The 19,121-nt window shown below is 48.3% G+C and overlaps 2 protein-coding genes across 6 annotated transcripts; both read left to right on the plus strand.

Annotated features, from left to right (window-relative positions):
* The first annotated feature begins 6 nt into the window (after positions 1-6).
* LOC107310643 (rho GTPase-activating protein 32-like) lies at positions 7-7,362 on the plus strand. 5 transcript variants are annotated; one of them, XR_004306312.1, is made up of 10 exons: positions 7-1,409; positions 1,981-2,058; positions 2,243-2,324; positions 2,595-2,738; positions 3,173-3,275; positions 3,436-3,568; positions 4,066-4,148; positions 4,512-4,619; positions 4,989-6,207; positions 6,852-7,362. XR_004306312.1 is itself a non-coding variant. In XM_032442941.1 (10 exons), the coding sequence occupies exons 2-10, from the start codon at positions 1,296-1,298 to the stop codon at positions 5,158-5,160; spliced, it is 1,017 nt and encodes a 338-aa protein (XP_032298832.1). In that variant the 5' UTR covers positions 7-293; positions 669-1,295; the 3' UTR covers positions 5,161-7,362. The 5 variants fall into 5 exon arrangements, 3 of the variants coding, with proteins under 3 accessions (XP_032298832.1, XP_032298831.1, XP_032298833.1); XR_004306311.1 differs by having other exon boundaries at positions 4,989-5,809; positions 6,068-7,362; XM_032442941.1 differs by having other exon boundaries at positions 7-293; positions 669-1,409; positions 4,989-7,362.
* Positions 7,363-14,190: 6,828 nt separating this feature from the next.
* CCDC166 (coiled-coil domain containing 166) lies at positions 14,191-18,469 on the plus strand. The gene is made up of 2 exons (XM_015856493.2): positions 14,191-14,343; positions 17,167-18,469. Exon 2 carries the CDS (start codon positions 17,198-17,200, stop codon positions 18,107-18,109), a length of 912 nt encoding a protein of 303 aa, XP_015711979.1. The 5' UTR covers positions 14,191-14,343; positions 17,167-17,197; the 3' UTR covers positions 18,110-18,469.
* The last annotated feature ends 652 nt before the right edge of the window (positions 18,470-19,121 follow it).

The following is a 19,121-nucleotide window of genomic DNA, read 5'->3' on the forward strand; positions in this document are numbered from 1 at the left end:
GGATAGAATTCCAAGCCCACACTGAGTCCTGGAATGTTGTGGTGCCGTGTTGGAATCAGATGTGACCACGTGGTCTTGGCTCCCCGCCTTGTGGGGGGTCATGGTGGACCAGGCTGGTGGCCCATGGTGATGTCATAAGCGGCTGGAATGAGGGGAGGAGCGGTGCGTTCCGTGTTCCTTTGTGGGTGAGCTAGTGGTCAGAGTAGTTGGTTGGTTTGTTGCTCTTGTGCCTTTAGTGCCTTTAGTGCCTTTAGTGCCTTTTTCTTCACACCATCGTGCGCAGCATCTTGTAGGTAAGCTGAGCCGACGTGGGATGGATGGGTGGGCAGTGAGGTGTTGAGAACTGCAGGCTGTCAGAGCTCACAGCACCGAATTGCTTACTCTTGACCATCAGATGTAATTTTCCCCCGGTACACACATTCCAAAGGGGGTATCTGTAAAGGTGGCACCTGTTCGGTGCTTCTTCCGTCGTCTTCTTTGCTCAGTTGTGGAAGCATTGTAAAGTTGCTGGGCGGACAGGCATCACGTAGCCTGAGACTCAGCATGTCTTGCAGCAAGTGGATGGGATGGTTGTGCTGTGTGCGTTATTCCATGGCTGTCTTAGCCCTGCTCACTGACCTGCTCTTTCTCTCTCCTCTCCTTGCCCTCCACCCACTGCCTCGGTGCAGCTTTTGCTCTCATTACATCTGAGCAAAGCGACAAGGATCTGCTGCTGATAGCGTGAGGTGATCTCACTGCCAGGTACGTGCCATGTTTTGTCCCCCCACATGGTTTTGCCGCAGGGTATGCGAGGGTAGTTCTGAAGAATTGTACCCATACTGTGCTGTGTGAATAGAGAAAACAGAAGTGTGTTTCCGTTCTGTTCCAGCGTCTCACAGCTGCTGTGATGGGCGTCACGTGCAGCAAGATCAGCTGTGAGCCTGAGGTGGCAGCGACGGAGGTACAGTATGAGGCTCTGTGTGGTCTTTGTTCCCTGTGTTGAGCCAGCAGAGGGAGCTGCAGATGTACTCTCCTGCAGGAAAGAGTTGGCCAAAAAGGGCCTGGCCACCTGTCTGCGCCAATGCCATTGCTGATTAGACTGTGTAGAGAGAGATGCATGTTTGCATGGCCTGGCAATGCACGCCAGGAAGAGAAACGACTGTTATGAGACGTGCAGCTCCTTCTGAAGTGCTCCTGAGAAGGACGGAGCGCATTTGCTGCAGCTTTCTCTGCAGATGTGCTCCTCACCTTGAAATACTCCTGGTTTGTCCTCAGCTCCTGACCACAGCCTGTGCTCTGTTTTGCAGGCTGATAACATGTGGAAGCCACAGCTGGAGCGTGTGGAGTCATCTGTTAACGTTCCATCGATTGCGGCAGCCCATGTTATTAAGAGCCATGTTGCCCAGGGACCAGATGAGCTCTCCCTGGAGGTAAGCAGTTCCAGGTGTTCCTTGTTGTCGTGCAAGGTAGAGTAGTATAGGGTGTGAACGCCTCAAGAATACTCTCAGACACCTTCAGAATGTTTTGTGAGGTGAAGGTTAGAAGGTTCAGTTGCAGCGTAGACTTGTGCTGGGTTGGGAGGAGTTCAGCCATCTCTCCAATATGGTTGGATTGGGCATTTGAACCTTCTGATCAAGCAGATCCTGCCCAGTATGAGAGCCTGGTCTCTGAGCAACAGCAGACCGGTGTGTGAAGTGTGCAGATATGTTCAGGAAGCCCTGCTAACTGATGCCCGTGGTTAAAATGGAGCTCATCCATAGCCTTTGCAGAGAGCCTGCTGCTTTTGAGACCCGTTTCCTGTGGCACAGCTGTATTGTGTATGTTGTTTGACTCTTGTACCTCCAAGTTCAGTTTTAGAAGGGAAAATGACTTGGGGGCTGCATTGGTGCAATTGCTGTCAAGCTTTAGGATATTCTGCAGCACAGGAGAAGGCAGTTATTTGAGCTGTGCTTTCCTTTCCAGCTGTGCTGAAGCTGAGATTGACGTTTCAATCTCTTGCAGGTTGGAGACTTGGTGTGCATAGTTGCTATGCCACCAAAGGAGCTGAGCCCCTGGTGGAGAGGCAAGCGTGGCTTTGAGGTAGGCACACATTTCCAACTAGAGAGCGCAACTTCAGTAGAGTCAGGAATCACAGGTTGGAGCTGCTCTGACTGCACAGGATGGCTTCTGGACACAAACAGTTGCCCTGTGTCGGTGTCAGAGGACTTTCCCTTTGGTGCTGAGCTTGGGCTAATGCCCTCCTGTCTTTTTGTTCTTATTACAGGTTGGGATTTTCCCTGGTGAGTGCGTGGAACTCATCAGCAGAAAAGTTCCCGAGTCCCTCATCAATTCCTTGCCAAAGCCTGGTACGCATTTTACATTTGATAATGCAGGTTAGTCAAATGGTGTCAGAACGTGGCTTTCAGGGGGTTCGTTAATGCCCGAGTTGAGCAAGCTTGGCAAGAGGACTGCATTAAGCTTCTTGGGCACCTCCAGGGATGGGGAAAATCCATTCTTGCGTGTCCTTGTTGGGAGCGTTCTTCCCGTTGTTATGTGCCCTGTCGAATGTGTTGCGCTTGGCCTCATCCAACGGAGCCAAGCCTGAAATGAACTGGTTTCTTTGTTTTGTTGCGCAGTGCCGAAGAAACGGGGCAAGCTCAACACCTTCCTTCGTTCCGTGGTGAAAGCCCGCCCCAGGAGAGCAAAGCAGCCGGAGCCAGAGAAGGAAGGGGTGTTTGGGTGTGACCTGGGGGAGCACCTTCTCCGCTCTGGCCGTGATGGTAAGGAACAGCCCATTCCTGAGATCTTCCTCCGTTGGGCATCTAAAGGTGAAAGGGAGATCATATCCAGCAATTGTTTCAGCCTGAAAATGTAGGAAGCCTTCTGGCCACAGAGAGCATCCTGCATCCTTTTCCTAGCTCTTCTGGATGTGAGATTGGATTCTTCCATTCCCCAGGGAGCTGTGATGGGACTTGCAGTGTCTGTGGCTTTGCCAGAATTACTTTCTCCAGGCTGTTGATAGGTTGTGGAATTTCTGGAAAGCCAAGAACATGTCTCTGTGCAGTTTCCTCACAGCTGTATCTGCCAGCTTTTTCCTCTAAGGAGGAAGCAAGTGGTAGCCTGGCTGGGCTTAGAGGATGGGATGTGAGAAGAGCATGGCCTGAACCAGGACTTGAATAAGAAGCTGAGCTAACCTCTGGCTCTTGTTCTGTAGTCCCCCAGGTCCTGCAGAGCTGCGCTCAATTCATTGAGGAGCATGGCGTGGTGCAGGGGATATACCGCCTGTCCGGCATGGCGTCCAGGATCCAGCGACTACGGTAAGAGTTCTGCGACTGACACAGCTGTCAGTAGAGGCCCGTGCCATGCTGCGGGCGTTCAGAGGAACCCCTTCCTTTTCTTGACTGTTATTTGTGTGGCTTTGGACTTGTTTTCCTCTTTCTCAAAGCCCTCTGCCCAATTTTGTGTCCTTCTCTGCAGCCATGAATTTGATATGGAGCAGGTTCCTGAGCTCAGCGTCCGAGAACTTCACAGCGTGAGCTCCCTGTGCAAGTTGTACTTCAGGGAGCTCCCGAACCCTCTTCTGACTGAGCAGCTGTATGCCAAGTTCTCGGTAAGCTCAGGGCAATGTCTTGGAAATGACACGTACCACTTTCCTGGGCATCCTAGTTGATGGTTGCAGCAGTGCCCCAGCTCTGAGGTCTTCTTTCTGTTAGCCCCATGAGGCATGTCTTTGCCACATCCTGCCTCTCACTGATGGCACTTGTGGTGCCAGGAGGTGCTTATTTAAGCTATTCACAATGCTTGTGAGAATTCCCTTTCCTTTGCTGTTCCCCAGCTATTGGTAGAACGGGGTTAATAGCAAAGTGGACTTGGAGAGGAATGCCTGCTGCGAGGAGCTGTGCTGTTCAATCAGGCAGTAAAGCCCCCAGAGCTTGCACTGCTTGGCCTTAATGACACAGGCTGCGTGCCACTGTGTTCCCCTGATGCCTCTTGGAAGGCATCGAGTCTGCCTCGTGCTGACCACCAGCGCTCTGTCCCCATGGTTCCCAAACCTGTGGCAGCTCTCCAGCCTGACTGGTGTCTGACTCCCTTCCTGCCTTTTTCCAGGACGCTGCTGGTGCTGCAACAGAGGAGGAGCGGGTGTTCAGAATGAAGGACGCCATCCAGCAGCTGCCCGCTCCTCACTACAGGTCAGTGCTGCGCTCGGTCTGCTGAGCTCAGCCCTGCTGCCTTTCAGAGGGCGATGATGAGATTCCAGGTGTTGCCTCACACCTGCAACATCGTGCCTGTGCACGCTGAAGCAGCTGAAGGCTGCATCGGGTCAATTGATTGGATCAGTTCCCTGGCACGGAGGCACAGTTGGTGCAGCTGATGGCTGCGGATGTACTGTTCTGGGGCTTGGTGCTGCAGCGTGTTGGTATTGGGAACGTTTTATCTACTTTGTATTCAGGGACAGTAGCAATGGCAACAACTAGGATGAAGTAAGGTTTGTTTTGTGCATTGCAGCACAGCGTGCTTCTTGATACTGAACATTGGCCCATCTTCTTTTCCAGAACACTAGAGTACCTAATGAGACATTTGGCATCTCTAGCTGGGAACTGCTCGATCACCAACATGGATGCTCACAATTTAGCCATAGTGTGGGCTCCAAACCTCTTAAGGTAATCTTCTTTTTCTGTTTGAGCACAATGCTTAGTTCTGCTCTCCAGAAAGAAAGCAATCCTCCCTTCTTCTTCATCTAATGTGCTCTTCTCCTGTAAAAGCTGTCAGAAGTGGCTGGCAGCAGAGGAGGAGCCTGGACTGTGCTCTCCCCCAACCCCAGGGGCACAATTTCTAGATGACAGTTTCTGCTCTCTTGTTTAGCTGTGACTCCTGTGTCCTTGGTCATCCAGGAGAATTACGTCAGTGGCATTGCTGATTGCCCACTGCGGATGTCTCCAGAGCCCAGTTTGACTGCTTTGGGCTGCAAAGATTCAGACCTGGGGAAACGGTCTTGCAGGAATGACTTGTAAAATCTGCCTTTTCTTCAGATCCCAGCAGAGCCAGTCTGCCTGCACCAGCGAAGGAGCTGCCTGCTTGGAAGTGCAGACACAGTCGGCGGTTGTGGAATTTCTCATTAGCCACACAGACATCCTCTTTGGCTCCAGATCCACGTCAGCCTTGGGAGAGGGAGCAGGTGAGCATCTTCCCCCATTAGTTTGATCTTAATCGAATCCAGGCCTTCTCCAAGATCTTTCAAATACGCTTTGACTCTCAACGGGACAGGAAGCTTCTGGGCTTAGATGAGAATATGGCATCCTGTTGCTGGATGCTGAGAATGTCCATGGCCGGACTTTACATGGAGAAAACCATCCCTGCCATTATGATGTTTTGAATGGGGGTGAAGCATGATTGAAGTGTGGCAGCAAAGCTTTCTGAGTTCCCAGACCTGTTTTCTAGGTTTGGTTTTTTTAATGTCTGTTTCGATACAGTGAGCAGCTCTTAATTATGGCTGTGTCCTTTGCCATGAGCATACCTCTGAGCACACGGTTACTTTGAGCTCCTCTTCTTCCAGTAGCTCGGATAAGCAAGTCTGAGAGAAATGCAGAACTGGGATGGCTGTGCTGCTGCTTTCTGATCTTCCCTCTTACCTGTGGTTTTCCCTTGCAGGGCAGAGTACTCCCTCTGGGCACAAGCCTGTGTGGGAGCCTCCTCCTGCCACAAAGCTGCTAACACTGCAGGAGGCACAGGCTCTGAGGAGAGGCCAGAACAGCGTTCACGATGTGACACAGAGCAGTGACATTGAAGTGGAGGAAGGCCCCGCAGCTGAATCAGGGAGATTCCACACGGTTATTGATTTTCCATCTGAAAGGTAAAGAGGACTTCCCTTTCTAGCCCCTATCATCATTGGTCAGGTGGGCTTTATTCGTTTACTTTTTGTCCATTATATCTCCAAGGATTCAATTAACACACAGTTGCCCGACAGGCTCAGTGGAGCCACACAAGGGTGCCTTTCCTTCCTGGTTGGGCAGGCAGTCACGTGGAAGGGGCAAATGTTGGCAAGGGCTCGGTGCAGCTCTTCCCTCACCCTGCACCACGACTGACAGCGTGCTCTGTTTTCTCTCTCCAGACCAAGTGTGCCCAGCAAGAGAAAGGAGTCAGCAGCTGGCAGTTGGCGTTCCTGTTTCTGCCTGGGCAAACCATCGCCTGAACGCCAACTGCAGAGCAGTGCCAGAGAGCCTTCAGAAGCTGAAGTTGTGGTCCTGGCAGGTAAGCATGCAAATCCAGCTTTCAAAACACTGCTGTCAGCAACACAGGTAGAATTCAAGCTTTCAGTGGGCTTGTACCTCCTTCTGGCATTCAAGCCCATGCCCGACATTCTCAGTTGATCCCTTTCCCAAGTGAGTCTCTGGTGAACACAAGTGCTGGACCTGCACGAGGATTACTTTCAAGACTGTTGGGGTACTAAGTTGTCTTTGTAAGGATTTATGAGTGCATACAGTAGTTTTGAGTAGATGGAGTGTTCCGGAATAGCTGAGTTAGGCCTGTAGGTTAAGAGTTAGTGGGCAGGGGGCTTAGGTAGGTGTGTGTATAGGTTCTCTCGCGTGCATTGGGATTTGCATAGTGGGTGTACATTTCTGTGCAGGATTTATGATGGTATATAAGGAGTGTGACGCAGAAATAAATTGAGAGAAGACTTCATAGCATCCATGTTTATGTCTCTCTCCCCCGGATGGTAGAGGTCCCGGGATAAGTCGGGTTAATTGGCGGTTACGTCACAAGACAGTGACACAGTTGCTAGAAGCCTATTTGCTTCTGCCCACCACCACTACATAGCCAAATGGCAAGAACCTCTTTCATGATTCATCTTGCGAATGTTTGACACTAACCACTGTATATCTATACCTTCCTAGGTGAACTGAGCCCTTGTGTACCCCAAAGAAGCAGGGCAAGTGAGGATGGAGCATCATGTGCTTCCATCAATGGACAGCTTTTAAGAAGCACAAGTCGCAGCAGTTCGGAAGACAGCCTTCTACATGACAGCAGTGCCGGAGAGAAGGAGGTCATCGTTGTTCAAGCCCTCATTCATACCATCCCTGCTGAAGGGGCTGACCTGAGCCTGCCAGACGCCACAGTCACCAGCCAGGACTGTGGCCTAGTGCCTTTGCAATGCAGCCCAGCCCAAGCACAGCCTGAGTGCCCCGACAGCGACACCTCTGAGCAGGACCAGGTCAGCGTTACTGAGGAGCAGCCGAGCCTCTTGGAGGGGGACTTGGAGTCAGGCCTCCAGTCCCAGGCACCAGGCAGCAGCACGAGCTCTGAGCCACTCTCTCCTTAACATCAGTAGATGAGTCCCATCTTTAGCCTGGACATCTCATGCTTTCCTTTCTCCTATTGAATAAAGGCACGCTCGTGCTCAATCAATGCCTTGACTGAATTCCGAGTTTTCATTCGCAGAGATTGGGATGAGTGCAAGAAACTGCAAGGCAGCTCAGCTTACAACACTCTGGCTGTGGGATGCCTGCAGTGAGAGCCCTGCTACCGTTTTGTAGGGGAGCAAATAGTCTCTAGCATCCTGGATGCTGCTCATGAAAACCCCAAGCTTCCTGGCTGTGGCTGTGATGCTTTTCAGGGCCTTTTGATGCTCTTTGATGCCGTGGCTGCTCCCTAACACCTCTGTCCTCCCGCCGTGTCCATTCCTGGCTCCCACCTGTGAGCTGTCCCTGCAGATCATCTCTAGCCCTGCCATCATCGCGCTGCAGCAGGAGGAGCTCGCCCTGACCAACATCAGGCAGTGCTGCCTGCCTCTCTCACTCTCTAGACCAAGTGTAACTACGCTGTCATGGAGACAAATGCTTGTCCATGCTGTCAGTGCAGCCCTGAGGAGTGGTGTGGGCATGGCATGGTGGTGAGAAGAGATTTCCCTTCCGATGGGAACGTGCCTGAGGAATGTTCACATGTTGGTGTGTAACTGCTGCATGCCCTGCCCCACGTGCTTCTGAATGGGCAGCTCAGCTTTTGTGTCACTCAGACACCTGTGGCAGAGGTCAGACTCTGCAGGTGTGGGAAATCATCCCATCACTTAGTGCCTTACAAGGAGTTGAAAAGCTTTTCTTGCTCAAGTCCTACTTCCAAGCTTAACCACCTACAGTGAAGTAGATGTCATTTATCTTGTGTCTTTCAACTCCACGTCCATCTTTTCCTAAAAGCAAAAGAATTTGGAGGTAACCAGCTACAGTTAAATGAGTGATTTCAGTGCCTATTTCTTCTCGTTCTTGTAACCAGCTGATTTTAAGACCTTGCCCGAGTCAAGAGTCTAAATTGAGTGTCAGAAGAAAGCTGGTAAAGTGGCTATTGCTCATTCTTTTTCATTTGCTGATTCTTTCATTCGGGTTCCTTTTCCAAAGGAGATTCTGGTGATGGAAGCAATTGAAGAAAGAACCAAAGCAGCTCTTGCCAAGAGTGCTTGAAGTCCCTGTGGAGAGAAGCAAAGAACTTGGGCTTCCTCTGGGATGCGCCCCACCATGTCTCAGGAAGGAGACAATCACTGTTCCACTTTCAGGTCTCTGTGTGGAAAGGTACGGTTGACTTTCTTCTGCCTGGGTTTTCTTCCATTTCCTCATGTTGAAGAGAAAGGGGTGGAGCAGGGGAGACCTGCTGGTCTTTTATTACCTCAGTAACTGGATGGATTCTGCATTGACTGTGAAAAACCTGGGCTAGTAGCATGGGCATGTTTCAGGTTGGACTCATTTTCCTGCTTGGTTTCCTTTTGGCTACAGGGGGACAGCTGTCTAAAGGTGTGTTTGTTTGAAAACAAACCCACTCTCCAAAACCATGTTTCATTGTTGCAGGTGGTTCAGTGTGCTCTTGCAGGGTAGATGTGTTTGCTGTAGAATCTGAATGGTTTCTGTTCCTAGGGGAGGACTGGGAGGAGGTAGTGAGAAGAGAATTCAATGCCTTAGGTATATCACAGCGGGAGATGTTTGCATTAGGAGCCAAAAGCATTTTCTCCCCAGATGCAAAAAGCTCGCATTGCTCAGCCTCCTAAAGCTGCTGGAGCTGGGTGGTAGGAGAGAGTGGCACTGCCCTCCTGCCAGCAGGGCTCGGTTGTGCCCTGCCAGGTCTCTGCTGCCCTGGATCTTCAGAAAAGTTTGTTCTAGCTGCTGGGAGTAGTGAAGGGTGGGCTAGAAGTGGTGGCCAAGAGCTAAGGCTCTGTACAATAATTTCAGATGGATTTAACACGGTATCCAAAGACAGTGTTTCCCTCAGAATAATCCCAGCACTATGCAGGTGTCTCAACTGAGCCCCCTGAGTTGATATGAGCCATAGGAAAGCTAACTGTGCCCAGTAATTACAGCTTCTGCAGATTGAATATGCTTCCAGAAAATTCCTTTAGTTAATTAATAATGTCCCAGCACTCTGAGATTCCATCTCTGGCACAATCTGGAGCATCTCTGCAATCCTTGGTTGCCCATTCCCACCAGTGTTTCTTCCTTTCCCTCTTTAGAAGCAGGGCGATGCTGTTCCATATTTGTGAGCAGCAGCCAGCAGGCTGCAAGAGATCCAACTGCGCCCTTCAGCACACAGAGGGATGTGATGGGGATGGACCGTCCTTATGCTGAAGGGAGAAAAGGCTGTTGATGTAGTCAGAGGCTATTGATGTTGTCTACCTAGACTTCAGCAAAGCCTTTGACACTGTCTCTCACAGTATTCTCCTGCAGAACCTGGCAGCCTGTGGCTTGGGCAGGTGCACTCTTGGCTGGGTAAGGAGCTGGCTGGAGAGCTGGGCCCAGAGAGTGGTGGTGAATGGAACTAAATCCAACTAGCAGCTGATCACAAGTGGTGTTCCCCAGGGTTGGTGCTGGGGCCTGTCCTCCTTCTGTATCTTTATTGAAGACTGGATGAAGGCATTGAGTGCACCCTTTTGTTTGCAGATGACACCAAGTTGGCTGGAAGTGTGGACCTGCCTGGGGATAGCAAGGCCCTACAGAGGGATCTGGACAGGTGGGATAGCTGGAATGGGCTGCCCAGGGAGGTGGTGGAGTCATCGGCCCTGGAGGTGTTCAAGGAATTTTTGGATGTTGTGTTGAGGGACGTGGTTTAGTGAGAACTCTTGTTGATGGATGGATGGTTGGACTGGATGATCTTATCGGTCTTTTCCAACCCTGGTGACTCTGTGATTCTGTCATCCTCTGTCTTGAAGAATGAAAGAATGGATTCTGAATGTTAGTTCTGAGCAGGTGCAGTGCTGTGTCAGGATTCATTTGGGGGTGCGGGAAGGAGCAGTGAAAAGTGATGTATTAGTTTGTGTTTTGGCTGTCAAAGTGGTATTATATTTTTGGGAGGGGAAATATGGGCTAAGATGGAAAACAGGAGGGAGAAGGATAATACCTGTATAGTGGGCTGAGCTTTGGTGACTGCAGCCATTTGCAGTAGACGTTTTGCTGTTTTGCGCAGTGGGGTTCAGAATGGGAGCTGATGATGAATGGCAGCAGCTGGAGGGACAGACTTCCCCATCCCTGCAGGCATTCAAGGTGGTTGCAGTGTCTAATGTCAAAAAAGCATTGCTATGCAACTAGAGAAATAACTGAGCAAACAGGAGGGAAGGAGAGGAAAGAACTGCAGTGCTGTACCAGAAGCCATTGTGGAAGCATTAGAGAGGGGAAGAGGAGATAGCAGCAGTGTGATATGAGTCTGTGTGTATAAATGGTGGTGCTTACAGCTGAGTGAATTCCTCTGAGAGGAAAACATGTTTCTCAGCTTTTGCAGCAGATTGCATTTTGTTTGCTGATGCACCTTTGCTCTGCATAATGCAGAGATGTCACGGAGACTGGGATTAATTTGCTGCCATCTGAGGAATGAGACCAGTAATGCTTCTTGTGTGTTGCAGTTTAAGCATCAGTTTCTGTTTTGGCTGTAGAACAGTGTCTTTTGGTTTTTTGGGGGGTGGACACGGGCTAACAGAACAATACTGCTACTGGTGTCTATGAAATCAAAACACAATCTATTCTTGTAGGCACAGAGCCTGCAAGACCATTGAACTGAGATGGGCAAGGTAGGAAACAGAAGGCCTCTGCAGTTAAGAACCTCTTGTAAGTTGTGGTGTAGGTTCCTGCTTCTGAATAGGGCTGCGTGAAGGGGGTCTATTTAGCCTTGAGAAAAGAAGACTGAGAGGGGACCTGATCCAGGTCTATAAATATCTGAGGTGTGGGGGGCAAAGTGGCGAGGCCAGGCTCTTTTTAGTAGTGTGTGGAGACAGGACAAGGGGAAATGGCCAGAAACGGGAGCATAGGAAGTTCCACACGAAAGTGAGAAAGAACTTCTTTAAGGTGAGGGTGATGGAGCACTGGAACAGGCTGCCCAGGGGGGTTGTGGACTCTCCTTCTCTGGAGATATTCAAGACCCGCCTGGACACTTACCTGTGTGACCTGGTGTAGGGAATCTGCTTTGGCAAGGGGGTTGGACTTGATGATATCTGGAGGTCCCTTCCAGCCCCTATGATTCTGTGATTCTGTGATTAATCTCTGGGATTTACCATTACCATTCCTGTCCTGATTTGAAATGCAAACCCACACTTCAGCTAAGATCCTAAGATCCGCTACTGTGAACACGCAAGATGAGATTTCCTAGTATTGTGGCCCATTTTGCAACCTGAAAGTAGCCTTGGTCACTCTTTAAATCTTACTGCTTCTCCTTTCTTGATTATAACAGAGAGGTGCTGAGCCAAATGGCAAGATCTACGTGAAAGCAGTGAAAGTAGTCCATTCTGAGGAAGCTTGTCTCCAACCTGGAGGGCTTCCTGGAAGAGCAGGTCCCAGCTCAGGGCAAAGATGTTTCCTTGCAGTTGACATCCACTCTTCCTCCAAGAGCCTGGCTGGAAGTGATGCACAGAATCAAACTATAACCACAGAGTAGTCATAAAGTAAGTATATTTACTCAGTGCTGCTCACACAAAAGATGAAGTGGGAATATTCCCACCTAGCCTGCATACCAGCTGTCAAGAAAGGAACATACTTAAAGAACAAGTGGCTTACATATGCATTACACATCCAAGAAAAGGTTGGATTATTACAATGAGTCCCCAGAATGATTGACATTTTTCCTGCCCCAAGTCTCAGTTTTTTTACGCATGCATGGTATCTCTTGGTGGTCATCTGGTGGTCTTTTTGATGAAAACCACAGACTGGCTGCATCCTGCTGACACCAGGCTGAGTGGTGCGGATGAGACAACGGAAGGAAGGGATGCCATTCAGAGGGACCTCAAAAGAGAGGACCCTCTCAAGCAGTTCCCTGTCCTTCTTGGACTGAGGGGCCCAGAACTGAACACAATAATCCAGATGCTCTTACACGAGGTCAGAGTGGAGTTGGAGGAGAACCTCTCTCACCCTGCTAACAACAGCCCTTCCAATACACCCCAGGATGCCATTGGCACAAGGTTGATGGTCCTCAAGTTGTCCACCAGGGGCCCCATACCCCTTTCCCCCGTGCTGCTCTCAAATTTATCCCGGCACCTGGTGTTGTTCTTGCCCAGCTGCAAAGCCCTACACTTGCCCATGTCCTGTTTCATTCAGTTACACCCCACCCAACTCTCCAGCCTGTCCAGGTCTTGCTGGATGGCAGAACAGCCTTCTGGCATGTCAGCCAGTCCTCCAAGTTTTGTGTCATCAGCAAGCTTGCACTCTATTCCCTCATCCAAGTAGCTGATGAATATATTGAATAGTACTGGTCCCAGTACTGACCCTTGAGGGACTCCACTAGATACAGGCCTCCAACTAGACTCTGTCCCATTGACCACAACTGTCTGGCTTCTTTCCTTCAGCCAGTTCACAGCCCACCTCCCCCAAGAGCCCCTCCCCCACAGAACCACAGTTGCTGTACAAGACTTTGGCCTGTTTCATTACTTTCTCAGACTGCATCACAGCATTAGCATCCCAAACTTCTGCTTGTGGCATGCTTCTATTCTGCTTGTGCCCAAGCATCTGCATCTTAAAATGGTTCATGGAAGTACAAGTGGAAAATAAATGCACCTGTAGAGCCAGATTTCTGACAGTGGTGGTCAGGAGCAATTCAGCGTACACGTAAGAGGAAAAATGATTATTGTTTTTTTTAACCCTTGAAGGTTAATTTTTAAGGCTGTGTGGAAATAAATAGTCTTATTTCACAAAAGGCCAGTGTAATACTTAGCTGCTACCTGTACTGGTTCATACTGAGTGCACTCCCAATCTTTCATTCACAGATTTGGGGACTTGGACTACCAAGCAAAAGGGGAGAAAGTATAAATGTCAGCTTTGGGTTCACATTTCAGAACAGGCCTGGAAAGGAAACTGACAGTCCCAGGGGTAAGACGTCCAGCAATATGCAAAGAGAACAGCAACAGGAAAGAACAAACCAAAAGCAGAAACAAAATCAGTGCATCAAATCCAGATGCCTGTGTTGGTACCTCTCCTTTGGTGTCTTATCAACCTCTGTCTTGTTCCCCGGACATTCAGCCAGGCTGCGCTTCAGTGGAAGGCTGCTTGTATCAGTGGCAGACAGAGAGGAGACAATACAGCAAGAGCATTGCTTTAGAGGAAGATTTAGCACAGTCAACTATAAACTTCAAATTATTGAGCCTATTTTCATAAGTTGTTCTCAAAATTCATTCTATACTTTCAGAAAAAGGACTCAAGAAACTTATTATTCCAGAGGGCAGTTTGCCATGAAAGGAAAGGATCTGAGGGCATATTCACTAGGTCTGCACAAGCAATAACCACTGGGCTCATTTTGCTTTCTCATCACGCATTTGGAGAAGACAGGCATTGCTGGACACCATTGCAGGGGAGTTAGACTAATGGACCTCCTCATAAAATACAAGGATTATTCAGAGGGAAACAATCACAGAATCACAGAATGGCCTGGGTTGTAAGGGACCCTTTCAAACAGTTGACTCTCCTCCTGTTTACAGGCTCCTTTTAGGTACTGAAAGGAAAAAAAAATGCTTGAGTAAATACTGGCATCTAATTCTTAAGGAGGAATATGGCTTAACACATAACTTTTCCTACAGCAAATCCTAATAGCTAGCTGAAGCTGTTTCCCTATTAATGTATTGGCCAATAAATAAATAAATAAATAAATAAATCATATTCTTATAAGCCAAAGTGCCCTTCTGTTTCTGCTAGATTTACTCCAATAGGTAACAAGGAGTTTCAGAGTCAGGCCTCACAATCCAGATAGGAACAGAAATGGCTCTGAGAACCTCAGCAGCTCTTGTGACTTCGCAGCATTTCATCACCATGGACACGCACAGCTTACAAACACAAATGGGCAGAGATCACAGTCTGACTGCAAGCAAATGCTGTCCAGCAAGCCAGGAACAGCCAGAAGGGTCTACATGGGAACACTGTGAAGATCACAACAGCAGGAAAGGTTGGTGTTTGGGGTTTTTTATAAAGACATTTTGTATAATACCAACTTTAGCAAGGTCTGTGTTTTTCAATGCAGATTTAGTCACTTCTCTAACATTCGTGGAGCTCTGCAATTTTCTTTCCCATAAAACCACATAATCAGTGTTAACTCAGTTCTGCTGTTTGCCAGTGTAACAGCACCCATCCAGCTCTTTGGAAACTGTTCCCCAAAACACAACCACAGGGATTTCAGCACTGATTCTTAGGTCTACACCTTCTCTATTCTAAACCTATATTCCTATACCTTATCGACTTCTAAAACAGCTGCCATGTTCCCAGCTTGGACCCTATTGTGCTGTTACTATGACTAGACATTTTTAATTAATATATTTATTCTATTTTGTTCACCTATCTGCTCAAATTTTGCATACTTTAGAAGGGCCTAGTGGATCCATCAGGATTCAGTAAGGTTCACTTACAAATGTTCTTTAAAAACATTAGACTGATTAGACCTCTCTGGCTCCAGATCCTTGACTGCACTGTTCCTCCTTGGAATGATTGAGAAATTCAGCATGCAACATGCAATTCAATCCTTTATTTTCTGATTGCCTGTAAGAATCTTTAATCTATTTTTCTTGCTTCAGTATCTGTTGTGAAATTAACTGTCTCGTACAGCACAGGTAGCTCAGCAGTTTTAATACATAATGCTGAATGTTAAAAACCTCTGATAAAATGTCTGCTTAAAAATAGCAAATGTGGGCATAGTGGTCACAGCCTGCATACACATTCAAATAACCATATTACCATTTACTGTTATCTCAAGAATTCCCTCCCTCATTGACATCACCTATGAAGTACTTTGCTTCAGTTATTGGATACATACAGAAGACATGTTTTTAAAAGATTCAGATTATCCCATCATCTTTATTTGGCTCTCAAAATTTACAACACATGTCTTCTTATTTCTCAGCTCTAGGATTAACTCAGCTACATTCACCAGCGTGAAACTGCATCACACAAACAAGAAGACCAACAAAAACATTATTCTGAAACTAAAGAAAAAAGGATGCATTTCAGACACCTGCAGCTTCTGTATTGTCACTGTGCCTCAACACTCCTTATTCATGTTTTGCCCTCTGGAAACAAATCCTGTGCTCTAAAGCTGCATCTTGTTGTGGACACTATTACTAGCAACTTGGTTAAGTCTTCCTGGTATTCTCACAAACATCTCCTCACTCTAGGCTGAAATCTGAGATGTTCTCTTTCTGTGAAAACTTGGGTGCATCTAAGAATAAGAAGCCCAGAGGTTTTCTGCTCACATACATGGCACCCCACATACATGGCACCCATTCCAGAGCTGCCTCTCCCTCCCCTCAGCCTGCAGCCTATCTCATTGGCTAAAGCTATCTCCCCAAGTCTTCTGCATTTCCGTTACATTACCCTCATGATTTCAAGGAATCACAAAGTGGTTGAGGTTGGAAGGGACTCCTTTAGCATCTCTTTATCAGATCAGGAAGCTCCCTAAAACTGGCACCTGCTCAGCTCTGGTGAGGCTGTACTTGGAGAACTAGGCTCAGTTATGGGCTCCTAAGTACTCTATATATGGACGTACTGGTGACAGTCCAACAAAGGGCCAGGAAGGTGATGACAGAACTGATAACAGTCCTGGTAACAGGGGACCCTGAGAAGGCAGAGATACTGAATGCCTTCTTTGCTTCTGTCTTTACTACAAAGACTGCTACTTGGGACTTTCAAACCTTGGAGGTAAGAGAGAGTCTGGGGAACAGAAGGCTTCCCTAGGAATGAGGAGATGGTCAGAGAACATCTAGCCAAAATCAATACACACAAATCCATGGTCCCTGATGGGATGTACTCATGTGTGTTGATGGAGCTGGAAGAGGTAATTGCTGAACCACTCTCTATCATCTCTGAAAGGTTCTGGTGACTGGGAGAGGTTCCTGAAGCCTGGAGGACAAACAGTGTCCCTCCAGTCTTCAAAAAGGGCACAAAGGAGGGTCTGGGAAACTCCAGGACAGTTAGCCTCACCTCTGTCCCTGGAAAGGTGATGGATGGAACAGTTTGTTCTGGATGCCATCTCCAAGCAACTGGAAGAGAAGAAGGTTATCAGGTGTAGTCAACATGGATTTACCAAGGGGAAATCATGCTTGATCAACCTGGTAGCCTTCAGTGATATAATCACTGGCTGGGTAGATGGAGGGAGAGCAACAGATACTGTGTAACTTGACTTCAACAAGGCATCTCCCACAACATCCTTGTTATGAAACTTAGAAAGTGCAGGACAGACAAGAGGATGGTGAGGTGGACTGAAAACCAGCTGGCTGGCAACACTCAGAGGGTGGTCATCAGCAGAGCAGTCTGGTTGGATGCCTGTAACCAGCAGTGTTATTTACTGTGAGAGTGGTGAGGTGCTGGAACAGCTGCCCAGAGAGGCTGTGGAAGCCCCGTCCATCCCTGGAGGTGTTCAAGGCCAGGTTGGATGGGGCCCTGGGCAGCCTGGGCTGGTATTAAATGGGGAGGTTGGTGGCCCTGCCTGTGGCAGGGAGGTTGGAGCTTCATGATCCTTGGGGTCCCTTCCAACCCAAACCATTCCATGATTCTGTGATTCAGTGTTTCCCAGGGTTCAGTGCTTGTTCAACAGCAACCTGGATGAAGGGACAGATTCCACCCTCAGCAAGTTACCTGATGATATAAAGCCGGGAAAAGTGGCTGACACACCAGTTGAAATCAAAAGGACATAAAATGGATTGACTGGGGAGAAAATGTCATGTTCATGCGAGCGATACAAATGCTTAATGAAAATTTATCATCTTTCATTCCATTGCAGTTCGACAAGGATTGATATCCCACTGTGAAATATGGCATCCAAGGCAAAACAGGGTAAACAAGACAGCGCTGGTGCTGGGAAAAATAAGGAAGAACCAGGAATAAAAGATGGAGATACATCCATGGAAACACCTGTCAGAGAGAGGACTTTATACCTGCAGGAAGAAAACAGGATTCTTACGGAACATTTGAACACATACATGGGACAAGTGGAGCGTTTTCTACGGGAGAATAAATTCCTCGAAGAGGAAGCCAAACAGAATCGGAAAGAGAGCAACATTTATCTCTCCTACTTAACAAAGCACAGCCAGAAGTGTCAGAATCTGATAATAACATTAAACGAGCAGAATGAAACCGATCTGTCTCGGGTGCAGAAGGAGAAAGAGGAACTAATCTCACTGTACGCAGAAAAAGAAAAGGAGGTAAGAGACGTTCTGATGGAAGTGGAGACAAAGTATTCTCTTATGAACACTGAGGTTGAAGACTTGCAGCCTTTCAAAGACATGCAGTTGGAACAGACGAAAAAGATTAAAGAGCTGGAGAAGGAACTGTTGGTAACAAAGATTCATCATGCAGAAGAAATGCACAAAATCAAGAGAAGGTTTCTGCAGGCCAAGGCTGATTGTGAGGAGAACTCTCGTCAGAAAATCCTGGCTCTCACTAAGAGGGCAGAAGAAGCAGCACTACAGTCCCTAATTGAGCATATCAAACAAGTAAAAGCTGAGAACCGGCATCTGCGCCAGGAACTGCTCAGGCTCATCCAATGCTCCAAACTCCTTAAAGAAATCCAGGTTGAACTGAGAGACCAGCACCAGCAGCTCCTTCGAGAGAAGCACTGCACTCAGGACATGGCACACGCACGGCACAGGTTGCACCAGCAGGAGGCACATAGGTCAAACCAGGACACCTGCAGCTCTAATAGCCCTTTCAAACGTGGATATTAGCCTAAAGAAACACTTCTCTGTTCCTCTCCAATGATGCTGTGTCACCAGACCTTGCTGGACATCAATGACTGTTACAACCAGTTACAACCAGTTACAACAGATTGTTACAACCAGTTAGGTAACAGAAGGCTCAGAAGTAATCAGGGTAGCTGAGTGCTGTGTGTGTGGATGAAAGGAGTCACTGACATAGCTCACACTGCAAACTGTATTTATTGACACCATGCAATGAATTGTTGAAGGTGAACTTCTCCAGCAATCTTCATTTCCAAAATCTCATACACAGCAAAGACTTAATTAATTCTACCTTCTCCTAGACTCCAAAGGAGAGAAAATAAACAAACAAGCAACCAAACCCTTAAACCCTCTGAGCATCTTTGTGGCCTCCTCTGGATCCTCCCCAACAGCTCCCTGTCATTCTTTTATTGGGGGCCCCAGACCTGGATGCAGCACTGCAGATGGGGCCTCACCAGGGCACAGCAGAGAGGGACAATCACCTCCCTATCCCTGCTGGCCACCCTTCTTCTGATGGAGCCCAGGATACCATTTGCATTCTGAGCTACAAGGGGAACCACTACACTGATGCCTCATGTTAAGCTTTTCACCCACCAGGACTCCCAGGTCCCTCTCTGCCTGGGGTTTCTCCAGCCCAAGTGCCAAACCTTGCACTTTGCTGTGTTGAACCTCATTAGGTTCACCTGAACCCACCTTTCAGGTCTGTTGAATGCCATCCCTTCCATCCACTGTGTTAGCTGCATCACTCAGCTTGGTGTCATCAGTAAGCTTGCTGATCCCTTAATGCAAGACTTGGCATTTTTCAACTGAACTGCGTGAGGATCCTGAAGGCCAGTTTCTCCGGCCTGTCACGGTCCCACAGTGGCAGCACAACCACCTGCTGTAATAACCACTCCAGCCCATTATTCAAGTAATCAGTGTAGAAACCAAACAGAAGTCATTGCTGAACTGACTCCCAGGTAAACCCCTGCAGAGAGTGACCTCTGCTGCTCTTCCAGCC

Source organism: Coturnix japonica, chromosome 2 (genome assembly GCF_001577835.2).
Source record: "Coturnix japonica isolate 7356 chromosome 2, Coturnix japonica 2.1, whole genome shotgun sequence".
NCBI classification, from domain to species: domain Eukaryota; kingdom Metazoa; phylum Chordata; class Aves; order Galliformes; family Phasianidae; genus Coturnix; species Coturnix japonica.

Bases quoted from the DNA above. Each gene is read 5' to 3' on its own strand.
- LOC107310643 (XM_032442940.1), top strand. From the start codon at position 1,296: ATGTGGAAGCCACAGCTGGAGCGTGTGGAGTCATCTGTTAACGTTCCA. The intron at 2,325-2,594 runs GTACGCATTTTA...TTTGTTGCGCAG, and splicing joins CAATTCCTTGCCAAAGCCTG to TGCCGAAGAAACGGGGCAAG. The intron at 4,149-4,511 runs GTCAGTGCTGCG...CTTCTTTTCCAG, and splicing joins CTGCCCGCTCCTCACTACAG to AACACTAGAGTACCTAATGA.
- CCDC166 (XM_015856493.2), top strand. From the start codon at position 17,198: ATGGCATCCAAGGCAAAACAGGGTAAACAAGACAGCGCTGGTGCTGGG.